Source organism: Trichomycterus rosablanca, chromosome 20 (genome assembly GCF_030014385.1).
Source record: "Trichomycterus rosablanca isolate fTriRos1 chromosome 20, fTriRos1.hap1, whole genome shotgun sequence".
NCBI classification, from domain to species: domain Eukaryota; kingdom Metazoa; phylum Chordata; class Actinopteri; order Siluriformes; family Trichomycteridae; genus Trichomycterus; species Trichomycterus rosablanca.
The window spans coordinates 9,127,029-9,142,428 of NC_086007.1; the positions used below are offsets into that span (position 1 = coordinate 9,127,029).

The 15,400-nt window shown below is 40.6% G+C and overlaps 1 protein-coding gene across 3 annotated transcripts in view; it reads left to right on the forward strand.

Moving 5' to 3' along the window:
* gbe1b (glucan (1,4-alpha-), branching enzyme 1b) overlaps window positions 1-15,400 on the forward strand; it is a 150,883-nt gene that overhangs the window by 103,521 nt on the left and 31,962 nt on the right. For all 3 annotated transcript variants that reach the window (XM_063016416.1, XM_063016417.1, XM_063016415.1), the window contains exons 13-14: window positions 5,116-5,300; window positions 9,281-9,411. In XM_063016416.1, coding sequence (XP_062872486.1) covers window positions 5,116-5,300; window positions 9,281-9,411 — 316 coding nt within the window. The remainder of the gene's footprint in view (window positions 1-5,115; window positions 5,301-9,280; window positions 9,412-15,400) is intronic.

Here is a 15,400-nt window from a genome sequence, read left to right on the forward strand (position 1 = left end):
GTTATTGTTCAAATTCCCCAGTTTTCTTTCCATTTCCATATTTTCAGGATTTGAAATCGCGTCTGTATCCGGGGATTAGACAGCGTCTGTCTCGTAGCTCGGTTTTGCTTTCAGCTCCCCGACTTCCACGTCTACTGTTTTTCTTTTTTCTCCTCTTCTCTGACTGCACTGTATTTTATTATGTATCAGGATTTTGTTTCTGGTGACAGTTTTTGACTTCGTAATTCATAAACATGCGTAACAGCGCATCTGTAACAAACAGTCGGCGTATTGTTTGGTGCTTCTTTAGCAGAACGCTAACGTATTTCATTAGAAAGCTTTGTCACTCCCTGTCCGTTCTACTCGGTCTGGTCACTCACTTTTTTCTTCCTCTCTGCTTCTCTCATCTCGCGCCATCTCTGAATAAACAGCACACTCCATCACTATTGTTGTGCCTCCGTTCTCTAGCTCGTTCAAAACGGCTCCTCGCCGCCTCAGAATTCAATTACCCCACTGTTGTTTTATAATGTTGTCTTGTCAGCTGATGACGGATTCATTATCTCATCACAGTGCTTGACAAGGCTGTCGCCTCGCGCTTTCGCTTTCTCTTTTGTTCCTCGGTTCACGTTCTGCGTGAAAATGTGTTCGCGTCCTCCTCTGCAGCCCTCCCTTGTGATCCTCTTGCTTTTCTTCCTTGTCATCTTCTAGCTGAGGTCAGCATGCCCTTCAAACTTCTGAAATTGACAGCAGCCCAGTCATTCTGACTTTTGAGAAAGTCTGGTGTAAATCCTCATCTGTACTTGTTCTTTCAGCAATAAGATACGATATAGTAAAGGCTGTGTCTCAAATGGTATAATCTCTATAGTGTGTACTTTTACTTTTGATGTATGTAACAAGCTACTGAGGCCTTAATTTCCTTCAGAATTAATAAAGTATATATCTGTCTGTCTGTCTGAATGTCTATCTATCTATCTATCTATCTATCTATCTATCTATCTATCTATCTATCTATCTATCCATCTGTCTATTTATTTATCTATCTGTCTATCTATTTATTGGTCTACCTATCTATGTCTGTACGTTTGTCTATCTGTCTGTCTGTCTGTCTGAATGTTTGACTGTTTGTATCTGTCTGTTTGTCTGAATGTCTGTCTGTCTATTTATCTGTCTGTCTATCTGACTGTCTATCTATTTATCTGTCTGTCTGTCTGTCTATTTGTTTGTCTGTCTATTTATCTGTCTGTCTGTCTGTCTATCTGACTGTCTACCTATTTATCTCTCTGTCTGTGTCTGTCTGTCTATCTGTTTGTCTGTCTGTCTATTTATCTGTCTGTCTGTCTGTCTATTTTTCTGTCTGTCTGTCTGTCTATCTGTTTTTCTGAATGTCTGTCTGTCTATTTTTCTGTCTGTCTGTCTATTTTTCTGTCTATCTATCTGTCTTTCTAAATGTCTGTCTATCTGTTTGTCTGCCTGTCTGTCTTTTTCTCTGTCTGTCTATCTGTCTGTTTGTATGTCTGTCTGTCTATCTGTCTGTCTATTTCACTGTCTATCAGTCTGTCTATTTATCTGTTTGTCTGTTTAGCTGTCTATGTCTATCTAGCTGTCTGTCTATTATCTGTCTGTCTGTCTATCTGTGTGTCTGTCTGTCTGTCTGTGTCTGTCTATTTCTCAGTCTGTCTATATGTCTGTCTATTTCTCTGTCTATCTGTCTGTCTATTTATCTGTTGGTCTGTCTGCCTGTCTATCTATCTATTTATCTGTCTATCTGTCTATCTGTCTATCCATCTATCTATCTAGCTAGCTATACATCTATCTAGAGACAGTAAGTTATATTTTGCTTATTTAGTAAATGTAGTGTAGTTAAGTCTAAAGTCTTTATGTCTGAAGGCCATTTATTTGAAGTCACTTGTTTCCAATGGAAAATGATCTCTGTATGTAACTGATATTATAAAATATATTGTATATAAATAAATAATCAAAGTTATTTCAGTAGCACGGCTAGCACTGCACTAGAGATGTTTCACCAATTAAATATTATCTGTTTTATTATTTAGAATTTTTGATCTGGTTTAAAAGAAGTTTTTTGAGGCATGACTTGCAATAACTTCAACCTTAATAGTTAGACACTGGAAAAAAGTTGGCATCCATAGATATACACTGCACTGTTCTAATGTTTGTCTTTTAAATAGGCTGTTGAAGGAATGTACTTATACAGGGACAAACTGCAAGGCTTCTGCAAGGCTTCAAGTCTGAATGCAGCTATTTGTATTTGAGTATCTGAGACCTGTTTTTAGGCTAGTATTCACATAAACTGAAGTACCGTATGGCACCAAAAGAAAATAATAAATTTCGCAAAACACACAAGATACGCAAATGTTAAAGCCCTTTCTGTGACCAAAAATATAAAAAGTGTCCTTGGATTTTTTAATAGCTTTAGGACGTCATTTGGAGATTCATTTTTGATGCTGTGTTGTCTAGTGTTCACATGTCACTTATACTTACAATTCAACCTAAGACTTGAGTGATTGGATACATTGAAAATAACCTAACACAGGACTAGCAGAAATGTCTGCAGTGCTCCCGAATATTATTTCAATTTCTGATTCTAGCAGACGCAGCAGTTGCTGTACTTTATTTCTTTGCAATGGAGGACAGATTGTGTCTCAGAAGACAAGCTGTTTCTTTCTTCTTACTAACCCGCAGACAAGGTCACCTTTCATAATCCATTATTCATACTTTCTTTTCCTTTTTTTCCACTGTGCTGCGGATGTTTCCTCATGTCTTTCTAAAATGTTTGGGAGATAAATCATTGATTTAATGAATGCCCTCATTTATTTGTAAATCACATAAGGCGGAGATTCTGATGATACGCGGATCTTCTGCTTTGGTTTATAATGGATGCAGCCTGAATCAGCAGCTTTGAAGTTTAGGACAGGATAGTGCTGTTGTGGGTGATTGTGGTGAGTTTCTGTGGATGTGTAGTGGTTTTTTAACAAGTATAGCGTGAGTGGGCTTTAAATGTCTGTATTACAGCTTTACATTTACATTTGTGGCATTTAGCGTGTCTTAATTACAGTTTGAGCAATTGAGGGTTAAGGGTCTTGCTCAGGGGCGCAACAGTGGCAACTTGGCAGCAGTGGGGCTTAAACCAGCTTCATTCTAATAACTAGTCCAGTACACTTGCCCAGCTTTCAACCTGAACTTTCTCTTTCAAGGTAAAAAACAGAACATGCTTGTCATTATTCATTATATGTACATTATTAGGATTTAAAGTAACCAAATGCATGTATGGCCCACCTTATAACAACATGTTTATTATTTTAATTATATTAATTATTTTATTTAAATGATTATTTTCACACACACACACACCGAACAGGCATAACATTAAAACCACCTCCTTGTTCCTTGTAACCACTCACTGTCCATTTTATCAGCTCCACTTACCATATAGAAGCACTTTGTAGTTCTACAATTACTGACTGTAGTCCATCTGTTTCTCTGCATGCTTTTCCAGCCTGCTTTTACCCTGTTTATTAATGGTCAAGACCCACACATGACCAAATAGGTATTATTTAGGTGGTGGATCATTCTCAGCACTGCAGTGACACTGACATGGTGGTGGTGTGTTAGTGTGTTAGTGTGTGTTGTGCTGGTATGAGTGGATCAGACACAGCAGCACTGCTGGAGTTTTTAAACACCTCACTGTCACTGCTGGTCTTAGAATAGTCCACCAACCAAAAATATTTAGCCAACAGCATCCTGTGACAACTGATGAAGGTCTAGAAGATGACCAACTCAAACAGCATCAATAGATGAGCGATCGTCTCTGACTTTACATCTACAACGTGGACCAACTAGGTAGGAGTGTCTAATAGAGTGGACAGTGAGTGGACACAGTATTTAAAAACTTCAGTGGTGCTGCTGTGTCTGATCCACTCATACCAGCACAACACACACTAACACACCACCACCATGTCAGTGTCACTGCAGTGAATGAATGATCCACCACCTAAATAATACCTGCTCTGTGGTGGTCCTGTGGGGGTCCTGACCATTGAAGAACAGGGGGAAATTAGGCTAAAAAAAAGTATGTAGAGAAACAGATGGACTACAGTCAGTAACTGTAGAACTACAAAGTGCTTCTATATGGTAAGTGGAGCTGATAAAGTGGACAATGAGTGTAGAATCAAGGAGGTGGTTTTAATGTTATGGCTGATCGGTGTATATATACATATATGTTTGACCTCCATTTAACAAATTTTTGGATTTAACAGACTAAATCTGGAAAACCGATTGTCCCATCCGACTGTGTATCAAGCATACCAAAACCAGTAGTTCAGTAATTCTGCTAGTCTGTTTACATGAGTGATAGGCTTTGTTTTCTTAGTAGGCTCACTTTGTTCTCACCTTTTTCTCTATGTTTTATGCTTAATTTTGCAAGTTCTAGTGCTTAGTTATGCACCAGTGCTGCTCCAGTAGCCACCAGCAGTGCTTCAGGCTCAGAATAATAGATACTCTGAGTCCCCACTATACGATCTCGACAAAAAAAAAAAAAAAATCATCTCCACCCCACAAAGTAAATGAAATTTCTCCTCAGTAGTACAGTACATTAATTTTAATATTTATTTACAGGTTTTACATTATATGTTTATGTATCTATTTATGTTGTTTATTTTACTGTTTATGTGCATGTAATATGTGCATGTTTAGCACTTTTGTGGACTGTATAATGTGGCCATTATACGATACCTCTGGAGCCGACAGGGTTAAGGGCCGAACAGTGGCTGCATGACAAAGCCGTGAGTCGGACCCACACCTTTCTAGTTAGTTACACACAACTCTACTCACTAGGCACTCATTACTCACTCTACTCATTGTCTACTAAATGACAATTTAGCTGACGATACGTTTAATTGATTTTTGTAGATGGAGAAATGTATTTAATATCCATTGTATAATTGTGTCAAATGACTATTTAAAAACTTCTGAATTGACTTTTTCTCCTTGACCTGTAATAAAGTTTTCTTAATCCTATTAAACTCAATGTTATAGTTTCATTAAGAAAATGCCACCTGTGCACGTATTCTCACACAAGCATGCACTGACCTGAACTTGGTCTCCCACTGGTTACAGGTAATGAATTTGGCCATCCGGAGTGGCTGGACTTTCCACGAGTGGGGAATAATGAGAGCTACCACTATGCCCGCCGGCAGTTCAACCTGTTGGATATGGAAGATCTGCGTTACAGCCAACTGTACGCCTTCGACCGGGACATGAACCGCTTAGAGGACAAGTACGGCTGGCTCTCCTCATCACCGGTAAGAGAACACTATTGTTAATGTACTATATATCAAAACCTCTTATTACATGTTATTGAAATGATATCTAATCTTCATTTGTGCCTTTTAATATTTAAAGCTGTAGTTTATAATTCTTATATATCGACACTAATACAATTAGACATCATTAGAAATTCTATTAATATTAGCATTGCAATCAGTTGTAATTTAATCAGGAACAGTTTACATATGGGTGTTCTTTTGACAGACAATTACTAACTGAGCCCATTTGTTTTTACTCTACTGAAAATAGACGTATTAGAGGATATCCTTGTTGCAGTAGTGGTGCCCTCTAGTGCTTTGACAATTAGTTGGCAATAGTTGGCAAGGAGTTTCATTATCAATTAGCTGGTGATCAGTTATTTTGGGGAAGTCTATCACCAAGTTTCAGTTTTACAGAAAACATGGGCAAGATCAAAACATCCCCACATTAGGCACCCAGGTGGCACAACGAGACTCCCCGAGTTCAAATCTCAGCTCTAGTGTATTTCGCTGCCAATCAGGGGACATACAACGTAACCTTCATGAGTTCCTGAACCTCTCTTTTACTCTATTTCTTTTCTTGGTGTATGTCTTTACTTCTATCTCTTCACATTTATTTTACACTACAATGCTTAGTCTTTAATATCAGTGCAGGATATTCCATTCCTTTTACTGAAGAAAATCAATTTCATGCCCCAAACAAACCAGATTCCTCTCAGTCTTTTTTATTTATTTTGCTACAGTGCAATAACAACTTCTAACTCACCAAAACTATTGCTTTTAGAGGAATAACCCAGCAGTGCATACAAAGCGCCTCTTAAAGTCAAAGGCTCGATAAAATATGCCGGTTTTTGGTCTCATATTCCACCCCGGTGACTCATTTTTGAGAAGTGCAGAGGCATGAAGAAGATAAAGAGGAATAAGTGTAGGGAATGTAGAGTGTGGAGCTCTGTAGCCCACTCGACCGGTCTGCAGTAATGGGATCGTATACACAGAGAGCATCGGGCTGAATAGGCAGGATTTAAGAGGGTTATTGCAGAACAGATTTAGGAACACTTCTCTGTATGATCCGTGGTGCAGATTACAACTGGTTCAATTTCTTATAGGCGATGGTGACCTTATACACCGATCAGCCATAACATTAAAACCACCTCCTTGTTTCTACACTCACTGTCCATTTTATCAGCTCCACTTACCATATAGAAGCACTTTGTAGTTCTACAATTACTGACTGTAGTCCATCTGTTTCTCTGCATGCTTTGTTAGCCCCCTTTCATGCTGTTCTTCAATGGCCAGGACCACCACAGAGCAGGTATTATTTAGGTGGTGGATGATTTCTCAGCACTGCAGTGACACTGACATGGTGGTGGTGTGTTAGTGTGTGTTGTGCTGGTATGAGTGGATCAGACACAGCAGCGCTGCTAGAGTTTTTAAATACTGTGTCCACTCACTGTCCACTCTATTAGACACTCCTACCTAGCTGGTCCACCTTGTAGATGTAAAGTCAGAGACGATCGCACATCTATTGCTGCTGTTTGAGTTGGTCATCTTCTAGACCTTCATCAGTGGTCATTGGATGCTACCCACGGGGCGCTGTTGGCTGGATATATTTTTGGTTGGTGGACTATTCTCCGTCCAGCAGTGACAGTGAGGTGTTTAAAAACGTCTTATCCACTCATACCAGCACAACACACACTAACACACCACCACCATGTCAGTGTCACTGCAGTGCTGAGAATGACCCACCACCCAAATAATACCTGCTCTGTAGTGGTCCTGTGGGGGTCCTGACCATTAAAGAACAGCATGAAAGGGGGATAACAAAGCATGCAGAGAAACAGATGGACTACAGTCAGTAATTGTAGAACTACAAAGTGCTTCTATATGGTAAGTGGAGCTGATAAAATGGACCGTGTGTGTAGAAACAAGGAGGTGGTTTTAATTTTATGGCTGATCGGTGTACAGAGATTGGAGGCTAGGATTGACCCGAGGTCCCCCTATAAGCTCAAGCAATGCTAAATAAATGATAGAGGTTTTATTTTATTATGGGAAAGGAGGAGGTTGAAGTTTAGCTCATGTTATCCTTATGTTTAACAGTGGAAACGTCACACCACTTAGCTTATTATATTCTCTCTATCACCTTAGAAATAAAAGATTATTTATCGAAACACTTTGCTTTCTGCTTGTTTAATTTCTTCATTTAAAATAGAAAATGAAGAACTCACCCTGAGAAATGAAAGTGTACAGATTTATAACAAGCAGCCCACAGGCCAGATGTTCCTGCTCAGTGATTCACACAACCTGGGGTTTCAAATTCAATAAATAGAATTAACTTATGAAACTTTTATATGGTGTAAAAAATACGAACACCCCCTATGAGCTCAGGTGATGCTAAATAAGTGATGGAGAAAAAGAATTAGCTTATGAAACTATGATATGGTGTAAAAAAAAATAAAGCTTGCACCAGTTCATCACAGGGCAACTCACACTCACTATTATACTCTTTTAGTCATGTAAAGGCAATTTAAAGCAACTGATCTTCTCAAAGTACATAACGGAAATTCACATGGGCATCGGGAGAACACTTTTTACAGACAGTGGCTGGGGGTGAGGTCCAAACCAATGCCTATTTTGCTGTGCAATACCAACACCAGAAGCTATCTTACTATACTGCACGACTTCTAATTGTGTTTTTAATTCCTGCAGAAGCTGTAAGGGAGAGCTACGTCATTCTTTTCCTATTGTTTATGCACTTTGTCTCACTCCTACAAAGAGGATAGAATAGAATAGAATGCCTATATTTGTCATTTAAACATACACCGACTAGGCATAACATTATGACCACTGACAGGTGAAGTCAGTAACACTGATTATCTCTTCATCACGGGACCTGTTAGTGGGTGGGATGTATCAGGCAGCAAGTGAACATTTTATCCTCAAAGTTCATGTGTTAGAAGCAGGAGTTTGACAGAGGCCAAATTGTGATGGCTAGACGACTGGGTCAGAGCATCTCCAAAACTGCAGCTCTTGTGGTGTTTCTGGTCAGCAGTGGTCAGTATCTATAAAAAGTGGACCTAGGAAGAAACGGTGGTAAACTGGCGATAGGGTCATGGGCGTCCAAGGCTCATTGATGTACATGGGGAGCGAAGGCTGGTCCATGTGGTCCGGTCCAACAGACGAGCTACTGTAGCTCAGATTGCTGAAGGTGGTCATAATGTTATGGCTGATCGGTATATACACGTGTACAGTACAATTTAATTATTTTTCTGCATATCCTAGCTCATTTAGATGCTGGGGTCAGAGTGCAGGGTCAGCCATAATACGGCGCCCTTCGCTCAAGGGCCCAACAGTAGCTGTGTGGCAGAGCTAAGATTCGAATCCTTAACCTTTCTTTTAACAGTCCAAAGCTCTTCCCACTAAGCTACCACTGTTCCACAAGGAAATCTGTTCCTGTTACTGTATGTTGTCCGATTCTTTATTTATTCGATTCTTTTATTGGCTTGAAATAAACTAATTAAAAATCACTCACTTTCTTAACCGCTTATCCGGGTATCAGGGTCGCAGGTGCTGGAGCCTATCTTAGCTTTTCAATGGGCGCAAGGCACACAGTAACACCCTGGACAGGGCGCCAATCCATTGCAGGGCAGACACACATATACACGCATACACACACCCATTCACCCACACGGCAACTCAGTGTCTCTAATTAACCTGACTGCATGTTTTTGGATTGTGGGAGGAAACTGGAGCTCCCGGAGGAAACCCACGCAGACACGGGGAGAACATGCAAACTCCACACAGAAAGGACCCGGACCGAACCCAGGACCTTCTCACTGTGAGGCGACAGTGCTACCCACTTAGCCACCGTGCCACCCAATTCAAAATCAGTCATTTAAAACATTTCTACTGAATTCTAAAATGTTACCTCACGTGCTGCGGGTTTAATATTCACAATTCATCAATCCCTTCTTTTCCAGGCCTTTGTCAGCACAAAGCACCAGAGTGACAAGGTGATTGTTTTCGAAAGAGGAAACGTCATTTTCGTCTTCAACTTCCACCCCACCAACAGCTACAGCGACTACAGAGTGGCAGTTGGACCAGCAGGAAAGTATCCTCAAATATATTCACACACACTAAATGAAATACAGACAGCCACAGTTTCCAAAATATTGGATGCTATCTGTTCATTTAAATAACAAGTAGGGCCTCCGTCTTCCTCCAGAGGTGCTTTTTAGACTGCTGTCACACACACTCTCGAGTTCTTAATGGCTGGTGCTGAGATGTTCACATTTTTTTAAGAAATGAAGGAAGTGGACATGTAAATCTCAGTAATATTTCAATATGTGGATTGTGGAGTCGTTAAAGGAGCTTGACTTTCATTTGCTGTTTTTAAATCCAACGTAAATAAGTGATAACATTTCTGGTGGTTTATCATCAATAAATACAGGTACATTATCAGGAAAATGGTTTGCACCATAGGGTGCACCTGGCTCTGTATAGTTAGCTCTTGATTGTTAACTGATATACAATTTACATTTGTGGCATTTAGCAGACGCTTTTATTCAAAGCGATTTTCGACATAGCTTTTTAGACTGCTTTCACCCTGTTCTTCAATGGTCAGGACCCCCACAGGACCACTACAGAGCAGGTATTATTTAGGTGGTGGATGATTCTCAGCACTGCAGTGACACTGACATGGTGTTGGTGTGTTAGTGTGTGTTGTGCTGGTATGAGTCTTTAAATACCGTGTCCACTCACTGTCTACTCTATTAGACACTCCTACCTAGTTGGTCCACCTTGTAGATGCAAAGTCAGAGACGATCGCTCATCTATTGCTGCTGTTTGAGTTGGTCATCATTGCAATTGAGGTGGGTATATTGCTGCTCACGCCTCCTCCAACCTGTGCGCAGCCCTTAACGGAACCCTTTTCCACCCATGCGCTCTGCACAGGTGCCTCTGTCCGCCAATCAGGGTCCTGCTGCTCCAGCCGGGGAACCATTTCTGCACTCTCTTTATTAAAAATGTCATCACGTTTCTACATAATCACCTTCTAATGCATTTCTTTCCAGCATCGAAGTTTTTATTGCCATCAGTCACTGATGTACTGCTGCTTTCATGTCATCATCACATGAAAATCTTCTTCCCCTTAAAGCTTCTTTGAGCAGTCCAAAAAGGTGGAAATCAGATGGCGCTAAATCCGGACTATAAGCATCTCTCAGTCTCTTAGACACGACCATTTACTACTCCTCCCGTCCTCACCGTTTCCAACCAAAATATGAAAGTGCTGAGACTTTTTGAAGATTCCTTTGTAGTATCAACTAGCAAAAGCATGAACTTTGGACTTGAGAGGAGTGTTTCATTTTGTTGTTTATTCTGCCTAAGGGTGTCTGTATTTCCGAGACCATCAGCGCCCCCTTACTGTAGCTGTAAGATCTTGAAACTGAACGAATGGCATGGAAGTAATGCAAGTAGCATAACTAAGTTGCTGTGATTTTGAGGAAAAAAACACACTCGTAGACACAATGCAAATCTCTGTGAACTTCCCACTGATATCCCATTTGCAAGTGTGCATGGGTATGAGGTAAAGCGCGGTGCCATGGGCGCGGTGACACGGCGCTGTAAAGTCGAACAGAAGCAGAGGATCCAATTAGAGCAGAAGACAGATGAAAGTGCCACTCTGACTCGGAGGAGGTAAACAAGGCCAGCCCAACGAGTGCAGAGTGCTTTTTCATTAAACCTCAGCTTTCAAACACACACTCACACTCACATCTTCACAAACTTCTATTAGAAAGCGCCGGGGCCCCCCGAACACGCTCGTGTAGTTTTGTGTCTTCGGATTGATTTCAAAAGTGCGTGTGTAGGCGCAAAGGGCCGTCGGCGCCGTTGTAAAAAAGGAATAGGTGCTAGATGGATTGCGGCTGCTGATATTGGCAATTACGGAACCCAGCAGTAGCTCACAGATTCTTCAGAGATCAGGGTTCATGAATTGGATCTTAGTTTGGACACTTGAGTGTGTGATGCCAGCTTTGTGTTTGTGTTCACATGCAGCATTGCAATGCTGTTTAAACCTTTGGAGGCTCATGTTGCCAGTGGGAGATTTGGTGATTTTTTTATTTATTCCATATTTGTTTCTTAAAAACACAGTGTGTGTGTCAAAATAGATCAAATTCACAGTAAGTCCTTATAGCCGGAGCTTTCAGCAGATGTGCAGATGTTTATTTCTTGTGAAATCCAATAAATAATAAACACTATATACACTGATCAGCCATAACATTAAAACCACCCCATTGTTTCTACACTCACTGTCCATTTTATCAGCTCCACTTACCATATAGAAGCACTTTGTAGTTCTACAATTACTGATTGTAGTCCATCTGCTTATCTGTTCAATGGTCAGGACTCTCCCAGGACCACCACAGAGCAGGTATTATTTAGGTGGTGGATCATTCTCAGCACTGCAGTGACATAGTGGTGGTGTGTTAGTGTGTGTTGTGCTGGTATGAGTGGATCAGACACAGCAATGCTGTATTTAAACACCTCACTGTCATTGCTGGACTGAAAATAGTCCACCAACCAAAATATCCAGCCAACAGCACCGCATGGGCAGCGTCCTGTGACCACTGATGAAGATCTAGAAGGTCAACTCAAACAGCAGCAACAGATGAGCGATCGTCTCTGACTTTACATCTACAAGGTGGACTAACCAGGTAGGAGTATCTAATAGAGTGGACAGTGAGTGGACACGGTATTTTAAAACTCCAGCAGCGCTGCTGTGTCTGATCCACTCATACCAGCACAACACACACTAACACACCACCACCATGTCAGTGTCACTGAAGTGCTGAAAATGATCCACCTGGGGTCCTGACCATTGAAGAACAGGGTGAAAGCAGGCTAAAAAATTCATGTATAGAAGCAGATGGACTACAGTCAGTAATTGTAGAACTACAAAATGCTTCTATAGGGTAGGTGGAGCTGATAAAATGGACAGTAAGTGTAGAAACAAGGAGGTGGTTTTAATGTTATGGCTGATCAGTGTAGTCCAGGTTATGTGCTCCTTATACCAAGTTGTGCATCTTTGCACTTTGGTGTTTAATAGAAAAGGTTTCTACGAGGGTTCTTTAAAAAGTTTCCGCACTTTTTTGACTCTATTTATTAAGAATTTCAAAAACAAATAACATCACTTTTCTACGTACTCACCTTCCAATGCATTTTTCCCAGCGTTGTACCAACTTTCTAATGCCATCAGCAAAAAATGTTTTTGGTTTAGCGTGTAGCCACTGATGCACTGCTGCTTTCACATCATCACATGAAAAGCTTCTTTAAGCGTCCGAAAAGGTGGAAATCAGATGCCGCTAAATCCAGACTATAAGCATCTCTCTCAGTCTCTTAGACACGACCAATTACTACTCCTCCCACCCTCACAGTTTCTAACCAAAATACAAAAGTGCAGAAACTTTACGAAGATCCCTGGTATATAGCAGCTCTGCCATGAAATCCAGCTGTGTGTAGGGTGGCGATGTCCTGATAGCTGGAGCTTTCGGTAGATGTGCATTAATTCTCTATATGATGTTTATTTCCTTGGAAATCCAATAAATAATAAACAGTATATACAATGTCAGTAGCTTTCTGTAGCTCTCTGCTTGGCCACTAGAGTGCGCCCTACTATGATTATACACCGATGAGCCAAAACATTAGGACTACTCACCTAATATGCTGTCAAAACAGCTCTGACCTGAAACATCTGAAGGAAGGTGGTATCTGGTACCAGGATCACCAGCAGCATCTTCAACATCTGGACAATCAGAGGTGATTGGTCATATACTGCATCCTGGTGCCATCTGTTACACAGGTGAATGATGCGCATGTGTTAATGGGACCCTCCTTTGTTGCACCGATGTCCAGTTATGAGGCCTGCGTGTCTGACAGGAGTTAGCATGGGCACTTTGACCGGTCTGTGACTAGGCAGCCTAAAGTTTATAGACACTCACAAATCCAGCATACTGTGCAACCTTAAAGAACTCCACCCGGGGCTTCAGGTACAACGAACATTCTTCCTGGTTGTCAAAGATTGTCAAAAAAAAATCGATTTAAAAAGTATGTGAGTTTTTCCACCCTGTGAGCCACTTTAAAGAGCCACCATTGAAATTCTGTCGACATCAACTTCTGACAAGAACTCTAACCTATTTTATTTTTTTAGTATTCCCATTCCTTTTCTTATAATGGGTGCATACTTCACATATTTCTACACACCCAAATTATTGAAGAGTTGCAGCTCCCAATTCCATCACGAAAGCACTACCTGTCAACGGCGTTTTTGATAAGACAGCAAGCTGCAGCGCCTCTGTGGGGTCATTTCCTTCTTATTATCTGTCGGGCACATTTACTTGCCTGTCATTTTAAATAATTCAGCCATATCAGCAGACGGAACCCCCGGGTCTAGGAATCAGCACTGCGCACGAAAGGAAACTGACTGTTTTATCAACACTGTAAACATTTTCATGAACACTTATGTTTAATTGTGTGTGTTAGAGGGTATCCTGAGGGATGTATGCTTATGATCATTTCATTATTTATACTAATCAAACGTTTAAATCAACTGATTGAGGTTAGATAAGATGAGATTCCTTTATTGATCCCCATGGGGGGAATTAGAGTGTTACAGCAGCTCCAGCACAATGTAAGTACAGTAAATAAAATAGAGTACAATAAATAAAGAATAAAAAGTATTGACTATGTAATGCAATTACTATTATACAGCAGTATGAGAATTACAACCGTCAAGTCAAGTCAACTTTATTTATATAGCGCTTTTTTAATAGACATTGTCTCAAAGCAACTTTACAAAATCCAGGACCAACAGATACAAAAACCCCTGTTGAGCAAGCCGAGGGCGACTGTGGCAAGGAAAAACTCCCTGAAAGTTACAGGAAGAAACCTTGAGAGGAGCCAGACTCAGCAGGGCCCATCCTTCTTGGGTGGTCTGGAGGATACTTTAAATAAATACACGATTTACACAAAGCATACAAACACAGAATTAAATGATCTAAAAGTTATAACTGGTAATAAATAGATAAATAAATAAATAAATAAATAATAATAGAGTTGTTATTCGCTCTAGTCTTCAATAAAGTCTGTAGTGAGTTTTTGTCATTCTTGGTGCAATTACTCCAGACCCGTCACATCCGGCAGGAGCAGCATAGTTGTCACGGCAGTCTCGACTTTAATCCTTAACCTCGATGGGTAAACAGGTTTCCATCAGAATGCCTTTGGAGTAAAACAACAAAGAATGTAGTTAATAATGTACAATGCTAGTTGAGTAAAACAGTTTTACAGAGAGTTTTAGACTCCAGCAGCCCTAAATATTACAGCATAACTACAACCGTATAGGAAAACAAATAAAGTAAATTGAATTTAACCTGCTTAGGTTAAGTTAAACAAGCCAAGTGCTCAGAAGGTGACTGCTCAGGTGGCGCAGCGATAAAAACACATGCTGGAACCAGAGCTGGGATCTTGAATATATCGTATCGAATCTCAGCTCCTCCTTGCCGGCTGAGGCTGAGCGGCCACATGAACAACTATTGATCTGTTGTTCATATAGGGGCGGGGCATTAGGCTGGATAGGAACTCTCTCATAACTCATGCAACTATAACCTCTGCAGGCTGGTTGATGGCACGGGAAAAGAGTGCAGATCAAGGTGTGTCTCTTCGTACACAGTGCTCGTCTAGTGTAGGTGAAAAGATGCATACAGCTGCTGCCCACGTGTCGGAGGGGGCGTGGGTTAGCTTCGTTCTCCTCAAATCAGAGCTGGGGCCGGCAATAGTGGAGAGGAAGCGTGACGCAATCGGGCAATTAAACACGCTAAAAAAGTTGGGAGAAAATGCATAAACAAAATAATTTAAAAAAGAGTGCATATTGACAGACACACACATTCAAGTTTGTGAAAAATGTCCACCGCATCATTTGTGTGGTCCGTCATCATTCAGATTTAAAATACAAAAATAAAAATCCCACCCACTTGAGTTTTATTAATCTCTCAAGGACTATAAACATATAAATCTGAGGATAAATACTTGTTTAATTTATATCTTTCAAG